We start from the raw sequence: 19,671 nt of genomic DNA, 5'->3' as shown, positions 1-19,671 counted from the left end.
GTTATCAAATTATATCCATATTACATCACTGGGTGGTGAAACTGACCCAAAATAGAAAGTGAAACCATAGTCTTTTTTTCTGCTAAAGCTAAAGACAAAATTAAGTAATGGAATTGTTTTTATAAGATTATTTTGACTGGTGCCTTCTTAATTAGGGGGAGATTTTTATCTAGAGAAGTAGTATTCCCAAGGAGGAAGGAAGTATAATGTATCCAGCATGAGGGCAGAGAAAGGTGGTCTAGGCTTTACCCCACCCACCCTAAACTACTCTATAATGCAAATCTTCAGAGACCAAGGCAGTTTAGATTTTGTGAACGTTACTCCTTTTTCTGTTTTTTGTGTACACTTGTACAGTTTAGCAGTTTTTCCAGATGCCACTTTCCATTTCTCTTTTGGAAAATCCACAGAGTGTGTGCATGTACTTACATAATTAGTGGAAACATGTACGTATTACATCAGTCATTTCCAAACATGCTGTAGTCCCTTCCCTTCACTCCTATGTGAATTACAAGGGGCACCTCAGAGGAGAACACCTCTTCCCAAAGCACTACTGTGCAGTGCAGCCGTTCACTCCCACAGCTGGTCAGGAGTGTCCATTGTTATGCAGTGCAAACATCCACACTGGGATGCACTGCTCTGGAAAGCCGTTCTGCTTCTCCTGGCCCAGCACCACCGGCCCACTCTTCCTAATGAGGCTCTGGAGGATGTCCATATCCCGAGTCACACAGATGGAAGATGTCAGACAGATGGAAGATGCAGCCCTCCCTAGCCACTTTGTCCTTTAGTATCATGATGCTGTTTTCTTTCAGGCCATCTCGGCACCGGGAAAGAAATGCAAGAAGGTCTTTAACTGTCAGGTACCCTACAGGTGAGGCCAAGTAAAAGGGGGAAGAGGATGAAAGGGTTGGTGGGAAAGGAGGTGAGTAGGAAAGGCGGAATGACCACAGGGCTACAAATCAGGAGCTCATTTGTTCACTCATTCATGAATTATTTAATAGCCTGATTGTTTTGCTGCAAGAGGCTTTGAGAATTTAGATAAGAGGACAGGTATCTTCTTTGAGGTGGATCAGTGTATGCTCTACAAAATAGATATTATCCTACCTAGTCTATCTACCTCCCAGGCACAAGATAAACTATTTCTCATCCCTTGGGTTCCCTCCATGTCCCCTGGACAGCCCAACTCTGTCATCATTCCTCTGTGTCACACACACACACACACACACACACTCAGACCAAAATCCAATTCACCACTGTCTCATTTCCTGGGAATTTAAATCTAAGAAAGTCTAGTTTTGCCAGTAAATGGGGATAGACTCTTTTTGTCCCCACTTTTTAAAGATTTTCAAATATTTAGGTTTCTTCTATGATTTAGGTTGGTCCAAAGGCACTCCATCCCTAAGGATGGGAATTGTAAGCTTGTTCAGAGGATGTTATGGGAGAAATCTGGAGGACCAGAGCTTTGGGGGAGTTCCCATGACACCTAAGGTTCGCTAACTGTTCTAAGCACAACTATAGCCAGATCTCCCTTTGTGTCCTTGTTCTGCCTCCACAAATCCTCCAATCAGCCCCATGTGTTTTCTTCTCTATCTGGAAAGGGGAGAATGACAGATGCAATGCCATGCAGGACTAACCAGAGACCCACTGAATCCAGATGACATCGTATCTCCCCAGTGGGGGTGTGAATTCCTTCAGACTGTAGCAGTCGTAGCTTTCTATCTTGTCCCCTCTGACCTGCAGGTAGTTCTGTGCCTCGAGGAGGAACGATTCCATCATGTCCACCAGTTCCACAGTGTTGAAAACCAGCAACAGGACCTGCTTGCTGACCCTTCCTATCCCAGAGCCGCAACCCAGGGCACAGTCTGTCCCAGCTCTCCCAGGCCCCTGCAGAAAGGTACCTTGTGGAATACTTCAGGAACAGACACTTACCCTGAGTTTGGACACTCAATTACCTCTTTAAATAAACATTATTTGGGTCAATTTCATATAATTAAATGTACTATTTTAAGTATACCATTCAATGAGTTTGGACAAATGTATACAGGCATGTAAACACTACCACAATCAAGTTATAAAATATTCAATGACTTTTTTCAAAAAAAATCCAAACATGTCTAGTTTTTGCCTTCTTTATTTTATTCAAATATAGGTCTTTCAAAGAATTTCAAAATAGGATTTTAGAAAATAATGTCTTAAGTTTGAAAACTGGGTAATTTTCTCTAAGATAAATGGGCCTTTGAAAGCCCTATGAAAATAGAACTTTGTTAACTGTAAATTTGGGTCAAACCCACAGCTAAATGGATCTGCACCGTAGCTTATTGCCTTGTTAAAAAAAGGAGAGAGCAAAGCAATGAGAGTCTTTCAGAGTTTTAAAATTACTTTTCAAATTCATGCAATGAAAACATTTCAATTCATACTGGGATGGATAACTGAAATTTTATTTTTTTCAGAACTGATTTTGGGGGCTCTGAATTATCTACTATTCTTGTGTGGAAGATAACTTTTAAGACTTGAGCTGAGGAAATGCAAACTGTTTCATTCCCAGGCCAGGATTTTACTTCAAACTCAGCCTCAATGGCACACAGAACATTCATGAGGATAAAAGGTGGTTGCAGTAAAGTCCCCTTATCTCTTTTCATGCTAAAAATTGTCTTATGATTTTGTACCAGAAGCTACATGATTTACTGGGCACAAAAGCCCTGAAATTTTTTTTAAAGTAAATCTCTGCATTAAATTAACTGAGGGTGAAAGATGAATAGGGGGTAGAGATAGGAGGAAATCAGCCAATAAAAGCTTTCTCAAACTTGCTTCTATAAAGTAATACACACATATACATATATACACATATGTATGTGTACATGACCAGTATATATCTATGATATGTATGTATATGTGTATATATGTGTATGTGCATATATACATATATATGAATATATATGGATATGTGTGTGTGTGTGTGTGTATATAAGATTCAGCTGGTCTAAATTATTTGGTCACAGTTGGGATGGCTGCTGAATAGGTTTTGTGCTAGAAATTACAGTAACAAGATACTTGAAGTTGTCAATCAAGTTCTTAAGGAGAAAGTCTACTCTTGATTTCTCAGGACCTAAGGGTTTAAACAAAAACAATTGGCTAAGGATCAAAAGGTGAAGTTTAAGCAGAAGGAAACATCAGAAACGCTGCTTTCCAGTCTACTCAAAAGGCCTTCCTTACAGCAAGAACAAAGAAGAACAAAAAGTGAAGTAATTGTAATTTCTTTTCAGAGGAAACAATAATAATCACGATTTACTGACTGCTTGTGTGTAGCAAGCTCTTTGCATCCATAACTATAGTAATCAAAAAGTCCCACAAGATAATGATTGTTCTCCAATTTGGAGATGAGGACCCTTAGACTTTTTTTTTTTTTTTTTTTTTTTTTTTTGCGGTACGCGGGCCTCTCACCGTTGTGGCCTCTCCCTTTGCGGAGCACAGGCTCCGGATGCTCAGGCTCAGCGGCCATGGCCCACGGGCCCAGCCACTCCGCGGCACATGGGATCTTCCCGGACCGGGGCACGAACCAGTGTCCCCTGCATCGGTAGGCGGACTCTCAACCACTGCGCCACCAGGGAAGCTCCTTAGACTTTTTTTAATATCACCCAGCTAATGGCAGAACTAGAATTTGAACAGTGAACTGTGTGAATCCAATGCCAGTTCTACCTTAGGGCTGTCACCTCCAGTGCCACAACTCTGATTCCCTTGGTAGTAGCTGTCTAACGTTATGTTGAAGAGAATTCTAAGGCTTCATTCAGACTTATCAGGAAGAGGTTTATGATTGATTAGTTATGTCTGCCTTGAATATGGGAATGGGAAGTGGTAGTACATGGGCCATTTGTTTGCCATTCCTACTTACAAGATGCTACATCCTTCATTCAGATACTATAATTTAAACTAAGCTAATTCATTAAAACTCCTAGGCTAAAGTTTTATTTTATGAAGGCCATAAAAGTAGCATCTTTTAAATAAATTTATAACATAAACAAGATGGAGGGAAATATAGGGAAATTATTTTAAGCTACTGAAAATGACTTTAGTTGAAATCTGTGTGCTTAACTAGAGATTCTCATTATAATTTTTTCTTATCATTATTTGGCCCTAAAGCCTCTACTGATCATGTTGCTCACATTATTATAGCAAGTGGTTTTAAAAATTGAACCATGGGACAATAAAACAGAGACAACAGAGATCTATGCCAGAGGATTTCAAGAAGGTTATAACAGCTTAACTCCTTTTTCTCAATGAACAAATAACTATGAAGCTGTTCTGGTTAAAGTGAGGCAGGGCCTCACCCACTCAGCCTTTCTATCATTCTTCCAATAAGCCCTTGAAGGATCTCAGCACAACCCTGAATTTTAAAACCATTCATGTCTAATCTCCCTACTTTTTCAGGCAAAGAAACTGAGGCCCAAAAAGGTGAAATATTTACAATAGAACTTCCTTGAAAATGCGCATCCTCTGATGTATATTTTTCACCAACTTAGACGTGTGATATCTGACCACAGTTATCCTTGAAACAAGTTATTTACAAATACAAAAGATGCCTTTCACTCAAATCCTGAGCACCTTAGCCCTTCGCCACTACTGCCTAGTTCTCTTTATTGCATATCACTCCACATGGTTGGCACTACTTCTCATATCCTGGCACCACGTTTATTCCTCTGTCTCTCATTCACATGCAGCACCTCTGAGAAGGCTGATCTTGGGAACAACATCTCTAGCCTCTTGGATACCACGGCTGCCCACTACTGTGACTGGATTGAAATTTGATGCTCTTCCATGAATGTGACCTGAACTCCATCCAATATGTGATTTCAAAACAAGATGTTTTGTTATTTTCATTTATTATCCTATCTTCATATTTATGGATTCATATAAAATAGTGAAATATTCTTAGAAATTTCATTTTCATTTTCTTTTCTTTTTCTTTTTTTTTTTCTTTGCGGTACGCAGGCCTCTCACTGTTGTGGCCTCTCCCGTTGCGGAGCACAGGCTCCGGACCCACAGGCTCAGCGACCATGGCTCACAGGCCCAGCCGCCCCGCAGCATGTGGGATCTTCCCAGTCCGGGGCACAAACCCGTGTCCCCTGCATCGGCAGGCGGATTCTCAACGACTGCGCCACCAGGGAAGCCCGAAATTTCATTTTCATCTTGATTCTGCCTATGTATTTTGTTTTGAAGAATATTATTTTACCTTCTTTCCATTGGAGCTTAAAGCTAAAATGAAAGTGCTAAATGCCACTTTATAAAAACCATGAAATACAAGTTAGCCCCAAATTTTTTAGTCATCCAATCTCTGAAAAATGTCAAGAGATAAATATCATCAAATACCAATTACTTTTTATAAATTTCTACTTTCCCCAATAGAAAGCTAGAAGTAAGGAATGTTATCAGCTATGCTGTTGACATCATCTTGGTATCATTTGTATATTTGCTAAAGTAAGCACATTTGCAACAAGTTTAAACACCTTTTCCCACTGTCTCATGTCACGAAGTGTTGAAAGGAAAGAAAAACTTTAAATTAAACAATCTGTCTTTTCCCAGTTGACACAAGGATAAATCATGTCAGATACTCATATTCCCTAACTCCTTGTATCTTGACCTGGATACTAATTTAGCATATTATTAAGGTCAAAGTACCAAAATATCATTTCTTTAAAAAGACTGTGTTTGTACTTAGTTAGAGGTCACACCTTCACAATGAGCCTAGTCTACTAAGAAGGACTCCTTATATTTGTTTGAAAAGAGCAGGCTGCTCTTTTCCAACATAAATATGCAAGCACAAGGCTGCTTCCTTTCCCGGGTCCATGGGCGTGTGTATGGGCTCTGTCTGACCAGCATCCCTGTGGTCAGCTTGGCATTCCACATGGAGTGACAAGACAGCTGGATTACTAACTAAGCTTCTGAAATGCATTGGGATCAAAGTCAGCCTCACCATGAGGCGAGCAGGAGGGATTGCTCTTGGCCAGACTGGAGGAGAGTTGAGGTCTGTGGTACACACACACACACACACACACACACACACACACAAAGCAGGGATTTTTCTGCTTCATGAGACAAATGGAAAAAATATGTCGTGGATAAGAGCAGGGAGTTTTGTGTACAGACCTTGCCAGGCATAACTCCCAGCTCTGTCTCTTACCAACTGTGTAACCTTGAAAACTTACTTAACCTCTGCAAGCCTCAGTTTCCACAACTGTGAAAACAAGAAATGATAATAGTACTTACCTCACAGAATTATTATGAAGAGTAAATAAGACAGTGCTTCTAAAGTGCTTATCAGAGAGACTGACTATCTCAGAAAAAGTGCTCAGTGAAATCAGTCAGCAACACTCATTTAAAAATATTCCAGGTTAACCTGACCTAGAAATAGCCCAAGCCAACATCCCTAGCTCCATAGTCCTTTATGGCCACAGCTGACGTCCACTTTGGCCCAATAGGTGCTCCATCCTGATCCTTTTTTCTATACTCAGGCAAAGGGTGCTCCAGGGAAGTTGGATGTGAAGTGAACCTCACCTCAACACTAGGGATATTATTAATGTTATGCTTCAAAATAGGTTGACAACATAACCCCAAATATTTATAATATTCTTAATGTTTCCTCCATTAGAATAAAATGGACTCCAAATTTCAAACGAATGACTTCATAGTGAATTGTAACAAAACCTATTTGCTGGGTAGGACTTTGTTCTCAGTAGAACCAACAACAGCTTTATTGTGTGGGTTAAGTCTATTCTAACAACTGAATGAAGCTCCTTAAAGTATAATGAATGCATTTTATGAAAGCTTGTTATTAGTAGTAGTAGCAATAAATTAGATTTATTGGGCAATAATTATGTGCACTAAAGTAATCACTTGACTTATATTATCTCATTTGAGCTTCACATTATCCTATGAGGTGAGTTCTGTGGTTATGCCCCAGTCACAGGTGAAAAATTGAGGTTTAAGAGCATTTAAGGAATAAGCCCAAGGTTGCTTATATAGTAAGAAGAACTGTAATGACTCTAGAGCCCAAGATTTTGGCCCCTACAGTATATGATCCGTGCGCATATGGCGTGGAAGTAAGGAAGTGGAGTTTCACCCAACACCAAGTCTACAAAGGGATCACATTCTTTCAAGGCAATGTCTCAACTATGTATAGAATAATATAAAGAGATTCTACTATACTTACCACTTTTAGACTGAACATAGCTTGCATTTCCTTACAACATTGAATTTTTATTACAGGGACTCAAAAAATCACCCCAGAACCCAAAATGGCATGATCTCTCATCAATCATCTGGGTATCAATGGTTTATCTATGAGACTCTGAAAGGGAAGTCTTCTTAATCCACTAATTGTAATATTAACACTGCTAGTTCACCTTCCCCTGTAGCATAAGAAATTAGCTGGTGCTAGGAGGGTGAAATGCCAAGTGGGACAAACCAGTCATTTAAGGTGACCTATCCTTTCTGAACATCTTAAAACAGGCCTTCGCACTAAACTCTTGGCTGAGCCATATGGCTTTAATATGACTTAAGCAACAACACAGAAGCGTGTGAGCTCAATATTTGCAAGGACTTTGCCTCCTCATCAAACTGCAGTTGGATAACTCACTCCAACAAATTTCCTAAGAAATTCCTGAGAGGCCTGGATATCTGGGTTGGACAGTTCAATGAAATTTCCCATCATACCCTCTTCTGTAGCTGGTACTTCTTGGTAGAAGAGTTTAGCTCTGGCATAGAACTGCATCTCACCATTGATGACTTGACTAGTTAAAGCATACAATTTCACTGCAAATGAAATATTATTAATACTTATCAGTATTTAAATGGCAGAACAAGTTTATTCTTATCATGCATTGAATTTCCTCTTAGAATCCTGCAAATTTGTGCTGTGGAAGAAAGGGTATTAGTTTGATGTCAGAAGATCTGGGTTTGAGTTCTGGCTCAGTGACTTACTTGCTATGTAACCTTGGGTAAAGTTCTTAACTCCTATGATCTTCAGGTATCTCATGCATAAATCACAATCATGTGGCATTTTCATGATTTAATAACATTAGAGTTTAATTTTAAAAATAGCTTGTCACTGTTAAAAAAAGCTGAACAATGTTTGCTACAGTACAATAAATAATGCAAGATTCAAAGTAAGTTTTACCTTTGACCTTCAAATATTTTATGAGAATTTACTCACTAATCTTTACTTCTAATCACGAGGTAGATTAGGCATAGCTATTTTTTCATCTCTTTTTTTTATGCAACGCATACCCAAATATCTGTCTGTACCAACATTACAGAAAATGCGCTTGAGCTATATCTTCTGAAAATAAAATAATAAAAAGAAATGTAATATTTATTGAGCAACTATTCTGTACCAGGTAGTGTGCTAGGCATATTCACATATACTATGTCATTTCATTATTTCAGGTATTTTAAGACATTTACTTTTAGAAAAAACATGTGTTCTACTTCTTTTTTTTTTTTTTTTTTTTGCAGTACGCGGGCCTCTCACTGTTGCGGCCTCTCCCGTTGCGGAGCACAGGCTCCGGACGCGCAGGCTCAGCGGCCACGGCTCACGGGCCCAGCCGCTCCGCGGCACGCGGGATCCTCCCGGACAGGGGCACGAACCCGCGTCCCCTGCATCGGCAGGCAGACGCTCGACCACTGCGCCACCACGGAAGCCCAGTGTTCTACTTCTGAGGGGTAAATGAGTATGCATTTAAGTGCGTTTTTCAAACCAAAAGGCACACTTGCTGATATAAAATATTTTAATTAGGGGCTTCCCTGGTGGCGCAGTGGTTGAGAGTCCGCCTGCCGATGCAGGGACACGAGTTCGTGCCCCGGTCCGGGAGGATCCCATGTGCCGCGGAGTGGCTGGGCTCGTGAGCCGTGGCCGCTGAGCCTGCGCATCCGGAGCCCGTGCTCCGCAACGGGAGAGGCCGTAACAGTGAGAGGCCTGAGTACCGCAAACAAACAAACAAACAAAAAATTTTCATTAGAGGATATTCAGAAGGAAATGATAGAAAGTGAGATAAAAGGGAGAAACTTATGGTTCAAGACTGTAGGCTGAATACATTCATTTGTTCTCCCTGCTCCCCAGTACTCCCCAAGAATCATTTTAATAAACTCAACCCTTAACAGTGAAGAAAATGAGAAGGGGCCACCAATGGATTCATGATTTCAACAAATTTCTGGAAGACAAAAAAAAGATAAAGCAGATGGAACAGAGCTAAAGAATTTACAGCTCAGGATAGTTGCAAAAGGAAGTAAGAGTTAATTAAAAAAAAAAAATCTGTCTACAGGCCAACTGGTGAGGTGACCAATGCACTCCCCACAAAAGTGACAAGCAGCACAGCTATAATCCTAAGGAGGGTAAATATGTCTCTTCTCTTAAAAAAAGGAAAAAAAAATTAATTAAGTGCCTTAGGAGAACTAGACCAGTTAGTGTTGGAATCCTAGAACACTACTCATTCTGGCATATAGAGGATTCCAAGTACCTCATTTGCTCATACTCAGAGTCTGGCAAGATCTACCGGCAAACGTAGAGCTTCTTGTCATCCTTTCTATTCAGTGGAGAAGTATATAACAGAGGAAACCTTCTTCATTACCTAAAATCATTGACCCTGTCCTTCATTTCTAACTATGGATAAACAATGATTTCCAAACACATGGGGGGTAAAATGGCAGTCTGCAAAACAAAGATACAGATAGACAATCAAAACTGACCCCAGGGCTTCCCTGGTGGCGCAGTGGTTGAGAATCCACCTGCCAATGCAGGGGACACCGGTTCGTGCCCCGGTCCGGAAAGATCCCACATGCCGCAGAGCTGCTGGGCCCTTGAGCCATGGCCACTGAGCCTGCACGTCCGGAGCCTGTGCTCCGCAATGGGAGAGGCCACAACAGTGAGAGGTCCGCGTACCACAAAAAGAAAACAAACAAACTGACCCCAAAGAAATAGAAATAATCCAGGAAATGAATGAGAATTTAAACAAAAACTAAACAAAAACTTACATCCTTGAAGAGGTATGAGAACAGGTGCATCCATAAATCGAAGATGTCAAGAAAATGATAATTTAAAGAATAATAAAGAATTCTTAGAAATTAAAATTTTGATTACCAAACACTTTAGAATATAACGTTGAGTAAATTATCAGGACATAAAGGAAAAGTTAGATATGGAAAACAGAAGTAAAAAGATTAGAGCTATAAAGACAATTCATGTACTTCTCTGGTGGCGCAATGGTTAAGAATCTGCCTGCCAATGCAGGAGACACGGGTTCGAGCCCTGTCTGGGAAGATCCCACATGCCCGTGGAGCAACTAAGCCTGTGTGCCACAACTACTGAGCCTGCGCTCTAGAGGCCATGAGCCACAACTACTGAGCCCACGCACCACAGCTACTGAGGCCTGCGTGCCTAGAGCCTGTACTCCGCAATAAGAGAAGCCACCACAATGAGAAGCCCGCGCACTGCAACAAAGAATAGCCCCCGCTCACTGCAACTAGAGAAAACCCGCGCACAGCAATGAAAAGCCAGCGCAGCCAAAACAAATAAATAAATAAATAAATAAAAGTTGTATGAGTTGAAAGTGCTAAGTACATTCCATCAGTGCTCAAAATTCAATGAAAAGAATGAGCTAGAATCAAAAAGAAAATTTGAAAAATATTTTTTAAAAAAAGACAATTCAGAAGACCCAACATCAAGCTAATTAGGATTCTCAAAACCAGAAAATTATCACAGAAATAATAGAAAAAATTTCCCAGAGCTGAAAGAGACTATAAGGTCCAAAAGTACTGAGCAGTATGGATTTTAAAATACTAATAATTAAATAAAAGTCACATTTATACATATCTTTAGGAAATTTCACATCACAAAGAGTAATGAGAAGATGATTAAGTTATTTAGAGGGAAAAGTTTGCTGACCTTCAAGTAGGGTTGCCAGATTTAGCAAATAAAAATACAGGACACACAATTAGTTTTGAAGTTTAGATAATCAATGGATAATCTATTAGTATAAATACACTTGAAATATCACACATTGCATGGGACATACTTATACTAAAAAATTGTTCGTTGATTATCTTAAATTTAAATTTAGCCGGCCTTTTATATTTTATCTGGCAACCCTATGTTCAAAGAACTAGAATCAGCCATATAACACAGATCTCATCTGAAACCCTGGAAAACAGTGGAGCAGTGTCATCAATATTCTGAGCGAAAATTATTTTGAAGCTAAAATTTGTTACCATTCAAATGGTGAAAGAATATTTACCTCCCATGGATTCATTCTTCAGAAGTTTTTTGAAGCTATATTCCAGCACAATGAGGGTTAAAATCAAGAGAAGATATACAATGAAAGACAATGAAATTAACCCAGGAATCCAATGAAAAGAAATCCCAAAATGACAGATACTATCAGATCTAGAAAGAAATCAGTTTATATTACAACAGAAAACATAGGCTTTAAAAAAATATTTTCAGGAAGTAGAATGAACTGGATTCTGGATAATAGACAGTAGGTAAGAAGTAAGGAGACATTAGTGATATTCTTAGGAAGACATATTTTTAACCTCAATCAACAAAAGTAAAAGACAGTTGAAAGTTCTAAGTAAAATATACAACCGTATAAAAATGTTACAATCTGGATATTAAGCAAACCAAAATATGACATAATTTTATGTAGAAGGAGTATAAGAAAAGATAATCTATTTAACCTTAACTAGGAACATTTTTCTTCAGGTAAACAAAGATTGTGACGTTGGACTAATGCACTACTTGGCTTTGAATTGAACAATGGTTACATAATCCCAAACTTTGATTCTAAAAGTTAAAAATCCAATAAACACTACTACTATCCATTTTAGTATGCTTCATCTGTGGAGTTAAATCAGTATTTCCCAACTTGAAAACACTGGATGTGGCCAACATTTGGACCCTTGAATGATCATGAATTTGCTAAAAGGGGTACAGGAATCAGTTCCCATGTACTTTATTTTCTAGAGACTAACAATGCTATATACTATACCTCCCATATATATTAACCAACAATAGATTGTCATTTTAAAAATACAAATCGTTTAAAACTATTAATAATATATAGATTTTTTGACATTTTATACTCAAGTTAGTTACTGATTGAGAAAATAAAACATTAAAAGGAGCATCCTCATGTTCAAAAACATTGGAAACCACTGACCTACACCAGTCCCCCTTCCCTAGTACTTGGTAAAGTGTTGTGTAAACAGGTAGCTCAAGAAATGCTGATAATTTCAACAGGGACGACAAAAATTAATCATCACCATGCCAAAAACATGACTGTTCCAAATTCTTCTGTATGTCTCAGAAAACCAGGCTAGGAAATCACAGCTTACAAAGTCTTCCCAGAGTTGAATGCTTCTTGGGATCACAGGCAAGCCACAGCCCAGTACTCTCTTGTTGATCCAACCAAAGCAGCAAAACAGCCACACTCATCATCACCTGGTTAAGTCAACAAGTTGGTGGAGTTTATTAAAACCCTTAATCTGGAAATGGGGATGGTCCATTATGCCAGCAACATTTAGACTATGAGTGAATGCCAAGCTCAGCAGGGGTCAGACTGAATAGGTAAGTTTTTATGGTTATGGGCTTGTCACCTAATTGACAGGAACATTTCACTAAAAAGATATAGGAGGTGTAATGGCCAGCCCCAGGTTCTCCCTTCTTGATAGCTCCTGCAATGGTGTCAGTTGATTCAGATAAGGTTATCAGTCATCAGCCTGTGCCTTTTTATTATAGAAATACATCTAGGGGCTTATTCTTGCATGATTGCAATGTTTTTGTGAAACTTGGGGGTAGTCTAAGAGGCTAGACACTCTATTAGTTCTTGATATAATATGGTACTTATTTCTTGACCTACATTATGAGCTGAACTCCCAAGGACCTTCCAATGGCTTACTTGTTACAAAAATAAAAATAAAGTACATGTGAATTTGCCCTGAAGAAGAACAAAGATCTTGTGAAGTCTCTAAGAAAAATTTTGTTGAGAGATAAGTGTCTATGTTTGCTGAGTACCTTTTCCTTTTTCTTTTTTTTAATAGTCGGATGTAACTATTTTAGACTTTATTCCAAATGTTAGACCTGTTTGTCAACTGAAAATTGACCTGGGAGTCTTCAGAGGATATGTAGGTTAGATTTAAATGGTAAGTTTGAAATGATTGGAGATAGAATATTGAATCAAGTTAGTTTATAAGAGAAAAGAAAGTCCAACTAGAACATGCCTTTATGAAGTGTAAGATCTTCCATAAGAGAGATTTGTAGGTGATGACTTCTCATTTTAGCCATTAAAGAAGTAATGGTAAAAATTTAAGGAAGGAAGGGAGGGAGGGAGGGAGGGAGGAAAATGTACATAGGCACAATGGAATATTACTCAGCCATAAAAGGAAGAAAATCCTGCCATTTGTGACAATATGGATGGACCTTGTGGGCATTATACTAGGTGAAATAAATCAGAGAAAGATAAATAATGTATGATCTTACTTACATATGGAATCTAAAAAAAAACAAAGTCATATCTGTGTTTTCACCAACAGGAAAGGGTAAGAAGTGGGATTTTATCAATGTTCCTGGTAGAATCCAAGGGTCTGTGTGTGCCAGAATGCTAGAAAGTCATCATTAACAAGTCTCAGAATTACCCTGAGAGGCCCTCTAGGTTTTATTTCTTCCCTGCATGCTTTAGGTGTCTGGTGTTTCTTGCCTCTAAAATAATGCACTGCCTACTCTGAAAGTTTCAGTGAGTTTTTTTCTTTTCAACTGAGAGCTATTTCAGTGTTCCCTAAATTCTTTTCAGCCTTCAACACAAATAACGTAAGGAGAGGTGGGAAAGGAGGGAAAATACACTTTCCCCTCTTTATCAAGAATGTACTCAAGCTCCCACCACAAATCACATCCCCTGCCCACTTGGCTGAGTGTCTTCTTAACTCTCTGTTCCAACTTGAGTGTTCTACCTGACCCACTGTCAAATTTGAAAAGGTCAGAATTCAGGTGAAGATACTGGGGACAGATTTTTCATGGTGAGATTTTGCATCAGAAGAGTCAGAAGCTGATTCAGCAGTCACCACGCCTCCTCTGCACCTCTGCAGCATCCTGTAGTTGTCTCTATCACGATTTCCACATTCCACAAAAATTATCTGTGTGGGTCTCTCTCCCACACTAAACTCTCAGGATAAAGCTCTATTTTATTTTCCTTGTAACCCTAGGACTTATAATTACACTTAACACATAGCAGGCCTCCTTTAAATGTTCACTGAATAAAGGAATATTGTCTAGCTTTTTGTTCTTTGAATAATACACAGGTTCAGCAAAGTAGTGAATGGCTATAAGGAAAAACCAGCATAATCACAAATAAGTCACACTTTTTGTAGTTTATGAAAAACTATAGGAGGATATATCTTCTCTCCTAATGAGGCATACCCAAATAATAAAAATATTAACTATCACTGGTCAAATATGTATATATGTGCTACATATGCTAAGCATTTATATCTAACTGAATATGTAAGATAAATGTGATTATCTGCAGAAGGAAACAGGGCATCAAGAGGTTAACTAAACTGCCAGTGAGTGATACAACTGGGATATAAACCTAGATCTATTTAAATCCAAAACTCATATTTCATCCATCTAACACTGTGTATCTGAAAGTCTGCTAAATAAAGGGAAATTATCTGGTTCTTCATTTCTTTAAAGTGAAAAAATGATCTTACAGCATTTGCACAGCAAAGGTAACAATAAACATTTGGAAAATGTATCACTGTACAAAGAGTTGTGCAGCAATGCCTACCACAGGGGTGAAATCAATTTGAAAAATGCCAAGAGTTGTATGCTGAATTTCATTTGGAAGTTCCAAGTGTATTATAGGAAATGTTTTTATTAATTCTAGTTTTTAATTACGATGGCAAAGTCATGGCCATTGTTCTCAATTTCCTCCTCAGAGCCTAATTCTTCTAAAAAGGGGTAAGTGAAGGGGGGTTGGTTACTAACCATTAGTGGGTACCTCCTATGTTCCAGGCATTACGCTAGGAACTCTCACGTCATCTCTTCACACTCTGATTCTCACAACGACACTACAAAACTGGGATTATAATCATCATTTTACAGGTAAGTAATGAGAAAATCAGAAAGATTTAGTAACTTACTCAATATTATACAGAAATGAAGTGTCACAGCCAGGCCCTAACCCAAACCTATTTAAATGCAAAGCCTTAAGTCAGAAAGAGAAAAACAAATACCATATGCTAAAAAATATACATGGAATCTAAAAATAAAAGCAGTTTTGAAGAACCTAGGTGCAGGACAGGAATAAAGATGCAGACCTAGTGAATGAACTTGAGGACACAGGGAGAGGGAGGGGTAAGCTGAGACGAAGTGAAAGAGTGGCATGGACATATATACACTACCAAATGTAAAATAGATAGCTAGAGGGAAGCAGCCCTATGGCACAGGGAGATCAGCTAGGTGGTTTGTGACCACCTAGAGGGGTGGGATAGGGAGGGTGGGAGGGAGAGAGACGCAAGAGGGAAGAGATATGGGAACATATGTATATGTATAACTGATTCACTTTGTTGTAAAGCAGAAACTAACACAACAATGTAAAGCAATTATACTCCAATAAAGATGTTAAAAATAAATAAATAAATAAATGTAAAGCCTTTGTTCCTTTTGCTAAACCACATGGAACTATTGTTCTAAATGTGAAGTTAAACTAAGCCTTTAACAATGTCCAGGAGTAAGAGATTCTTGCTCAATATATAATTAATAAATATTCGCTGACTTCTATGTACTAGAAATATGCTGTGGATAGTGCTAGAAGAATTACTGAGGAGTAATTATATGAACATCTCCAGTTGGGACATATATAGGCCCCTGCATGCACTGGTATACAAACTGGAGATTTATACGAATTGTTTTCCTATTCTACTTCTGATTTGTTCACCAACAGCCACCTTTGGAAAATTCATTCACTCCAAGCCTCCAGCTGAATTTGGTCTGGTAAAACTAGATGATATGAACCTACTCACTGGCTTCCCATCCTGTTGATTATCTCAGTAGAAAGCCAGTGCTCCTCATAGACTATGTTTTGTATTCCTGTCAATTCAAAAAAATGTGGTAAAATTTATATTGCTCCTCTCATCTGTCAAGTTGCCATTTACATTGGGAGGCAGCATGATTTTGTGGTTAAAAAAGACAGACCATGGAGCTAGACTGCCTGGATTCTAATCCTGCTCTACACTCGCTACCACATGTTCTTTGGCAAGTTACTTACTTCCTCTGTTCCTCAGATATAGGATGGAGAAAATAACGGCACCACTTAAGAGAGATGTTGTGAGGATTAACTGAGATAATATATGTAAACCACTGAGAACAGTAATAAGCTTGTTCCCATTTATTTGTGAAGACCTGTTGTATTCAATGGCATAGGTAAGTTTTCCTTTGGAGATTTTGAATATGCCTGCCCTTGCTTCTCCATGAATCACTGAGGCTAGCCGGGGATATTTCAGCAAATGTCCCCATGACTGAATGTCACTGCACGGTGTGCTGGTGTGAGCCTGGCTGCCTAACACAGGCAGTTGGAGGAAGGAAGGAAGGAAAGAAGGAATCAAAGAGTCCGGTTAGCCACTGTTCTCCCCATAACTACCCCAAACAACAAACTCTCTGTGCAGACTCTACAGTAGGGTTCCCCAACCAAAAGAAGGGCTTTATTTTCATTTCTATGAAGTCTTGAAATCATCAGGAGGAGGGGATGCCAACTTTAAAACACTTCAGTGGGGCTGAGTTTTATTTCCAAACTGAAAATACTAATATCCACTGCAGGCTGAAAACTCCCATATAGCAAATTAAGCTTATCATCTTCGGTAATGCCTGTTCTAAGGAAGGCTACGTGGTGACTTTAAAAGAGATGTGACTCTAAGGAAGGAGATAAAAAGCTAATGCTTACTGAGCGTTGGCTAGTTTCACATATATAATTGCATTTAATCCTCCAACAGCCCCACAGTTTTGAGGAAAATGATGCTCAGGGACTTTAGTAACTTGCAGAGGTGATTTTCTCTACCACTAGCAGTGTCAGAATTTGAACTCAGGACATTGGTAACCTGCAATTAATTATTAGTAAGTGGTCCTTAATTTGTCTAATAAATATTTTGGGGGGTCTTTTAATTCATCTTTAGCTACTTTCAGAGATGAGTTTCTTTTCTAATAATTATTTTTAAAATTTGGCAGTCATCTGCCCCTTAGTGAACCTCTCATAAGTTATTGTAATTGATATCTTTCTCCAGACTAATGCAACATGAGCCAACAAGCTACTGTTATTGACGTGTGGCCCAAAGATTGTCTCTAGAAAAGCAATGCTCTGACAATATGTGGAGTGGTCAGAACATCATCACCTTCCAAATAGACTGCTCTAATTTTTCCATTTGAATACAAATGAGATGTACACAATGTCCTAAAAGAATTACTCATGTGTAGTGCTATCTACCAGAAAGAGCCCTGGTCTTGGGTTCTTGCTTTGGTATCTAGATGAGACCTATCTAGATTAGATCTCATCATCGTTGAATTTTCTTTTCCTCACTTGAAAAAATAAGATAGGGGGCAAGAGTGAGAAGGTGGGTAGAAAAATAATAATACCCTACCTATTGCATAGCGTGGCTGTGTGGATCAAATAGAGTCATGAATGAGAAATTTTTAGAAGAAATATATATAAATATAAGATGAAAGTATTTGTATGTGTAAAGATTCCCTTCAGAAATGGATTTATAGAAAGAGACTTTCGTAAGCCGCTAACATAGTTTTGAATGCAATACAAAGAATTATGTAGCTCCTTTCACGTCTGGAAACCCTGGCCACATCAAATGTACAATGGGGCTTTCAGCAACCTTAACAAAGCAGACTGGGGTTGATACACACTGTTCCTGCTTTCATGGGGGGAAAATATAAATCAAAGGGAGATACTTTACTCCTTAATCACAAGTTATTTCCTCTTCAGTGTTGTTAAGAGTGCCCTGAAGTAACCATTTTCACAGAGGCTGAGAAAAGTGGTGTAGACAAACCAGATAAGCTTTTTATTGCCCTATTGTCCAATTCCCTGAAAACTAGAGGAAATAACTAAAATGGAGACAGACTACAGCCCAGTTTTTTTCTTCATATTCAAAGACCAAACTAAAATCTGCTCCTTTTAAGCTCTTGGACTATTATTGTAATTTAGAAAGGCCAGAAAGGATTATGTGGAGTGTGTGCTCATGCATAAACACACACACACACACACACACACACACACACTCACACACAGCCACACATACCAACAACCTTTATCTATTATTGTTTAGCCTTTAAAAAAATTCTTTGTTGATATGCTTCTGTATTAATATTCTCATCTTTGAGTTACCTAATTTGCCCACCTCTAAATTTTTGCAAATATTAAAAATGTCCTTCCAAACTCAAGAAATTAATTTCTATAATCCTGACACTCAGGCAACCAACACCCAGAGAAGCAAGTTACCCATGTCTGAGGTGCATGGAAGTCCCCAAATATAGGCTTGTCCTGCCAGGCAATACTTGATCTTTGCACTTTCCATAAAAGAATGCCATTGAAACATTTAAGCCCACTGACATTGGTTGTGTGTCCTTTTTATCTGAAAAGTGTCCTTGTTCTAATTCCTTTTGCAAAAGCCCCACAATCTCACACTCACACAGTTGCTCCAGTCATTTCTTGTCCCTTATCTAGTAGCTCTGACTCACTTACCCAGGGGAATATTTTCCAGCAGGTAGAGATAGCTCTGAAAGAAGTCACTGCAAACGGCAATGAAGAATAAAGGACATGCTATGTCGACAGGGTTCATCATTGGTCTTCTGCCTGCGGGATCTGAAGGCAAAGTGGGCTCCCAGGTGGGCCATGGTGAAAGGGGATAATAGTTATCCCTACAGAAGAAGGAAGCTTTCCTGGCTGTTTCTTTGAATTAACTTTCTCTTCCTACACGAACTTGAAACTGTCATTTTAAACCAGCCCCTGTCCATTTGTATCAGAAGAAGAAGTGTCACGGGGTTTGGGGGGAGGGGCGGCAGACACGGGGAGGTCAGACACTTGGCACATCTACCGTCTGATTGCTTGGCTGACACCACTCCAAGCCAACAGGTGCTAACTAAAGATGAAAACAGGCTGAGTGAGATCCTGCTTCATCCAGGAAAAAGCACGCCTCCCTCCTTTAGCTGCCACTTCAAACAGGCAGGAGCACAGCCGGCTAACACCCTGAATACTTGCTTTAATTTGGTTCCTAAATTGGAATAGCCTAATTTTCATTTCAAAGAGTTGTGAATATTTTGCATAAGATCCAGTTCCCTGATTTCCATCACTCCTCCTGGAATGCCATATCCTCAAGTTACAAGGACCCTTCAAAGTCATCTTAGCTACCCACACTTCTTTCATCAGTACAGTTTTGCCCAAATCGTTTCATAGAGATGGATGTGTGTTTCCCATTTTTAAGGATCTTCAAGAGACACAATTATACGGAAGCCTGTTCTGATGTTAAATACCCTTCTCTGTCACCAAACTCTTCCATCTAGCTTGCTCTAAACAACCTAGTTGTGTAAGCCTGTTTCTTCCTCTCTGCCTATAATGGATATGATTTTCCTCATAA

General features: G+C 39.1%; 1 protein-coding gene across 1 annotated transcript; it reads right to left on the bottom strand.

The window, feature by feature from the left end:
* Positions 1 to 583: 583 nt before the first annotated feature.
* NTMT2 (N-terminal Xaa-Pro-Lys N-methyltransferase 2) lies at positions 584 to 19,001 on the bottom strand. The gene is given in 6 exon segments (XM_059042339.2): positions 584 to 736; positions 738 to 862; positions 1,632 to 1,881; positions 7,628 to 7,803; positions 18,780 to 18,838; positions 18,840 to 19,001. Coding segments are annotated over 6 exon segments (855 nt in total). The 5' UTR covers positions 18,932 to 19,001.
* Between the last annotated feature and the right edge of the window lie 670 nt (positions 19,002 to 19,671).

Source organism: Kogia breviceps, chromosome 1 (genome assembly GCF_026419965.1).
Source record: "Kogia breviceps isolate mKogBre1 chromosome 1, mKogBre1 haplotype 1, whole genome shotgun sequence".
NCBI classification, from domain to species: domain Eukaryota; kingdom Metazoa; phylum Chordata; class Mammalia; order Artiodactyla; family Physeteridae; genus Kogia; species Kogia breviceps.
Note: the sequence above shows the minus strand (reverse complement) of the source record. Positions and strands in the feature narration are given on the sequence as shown.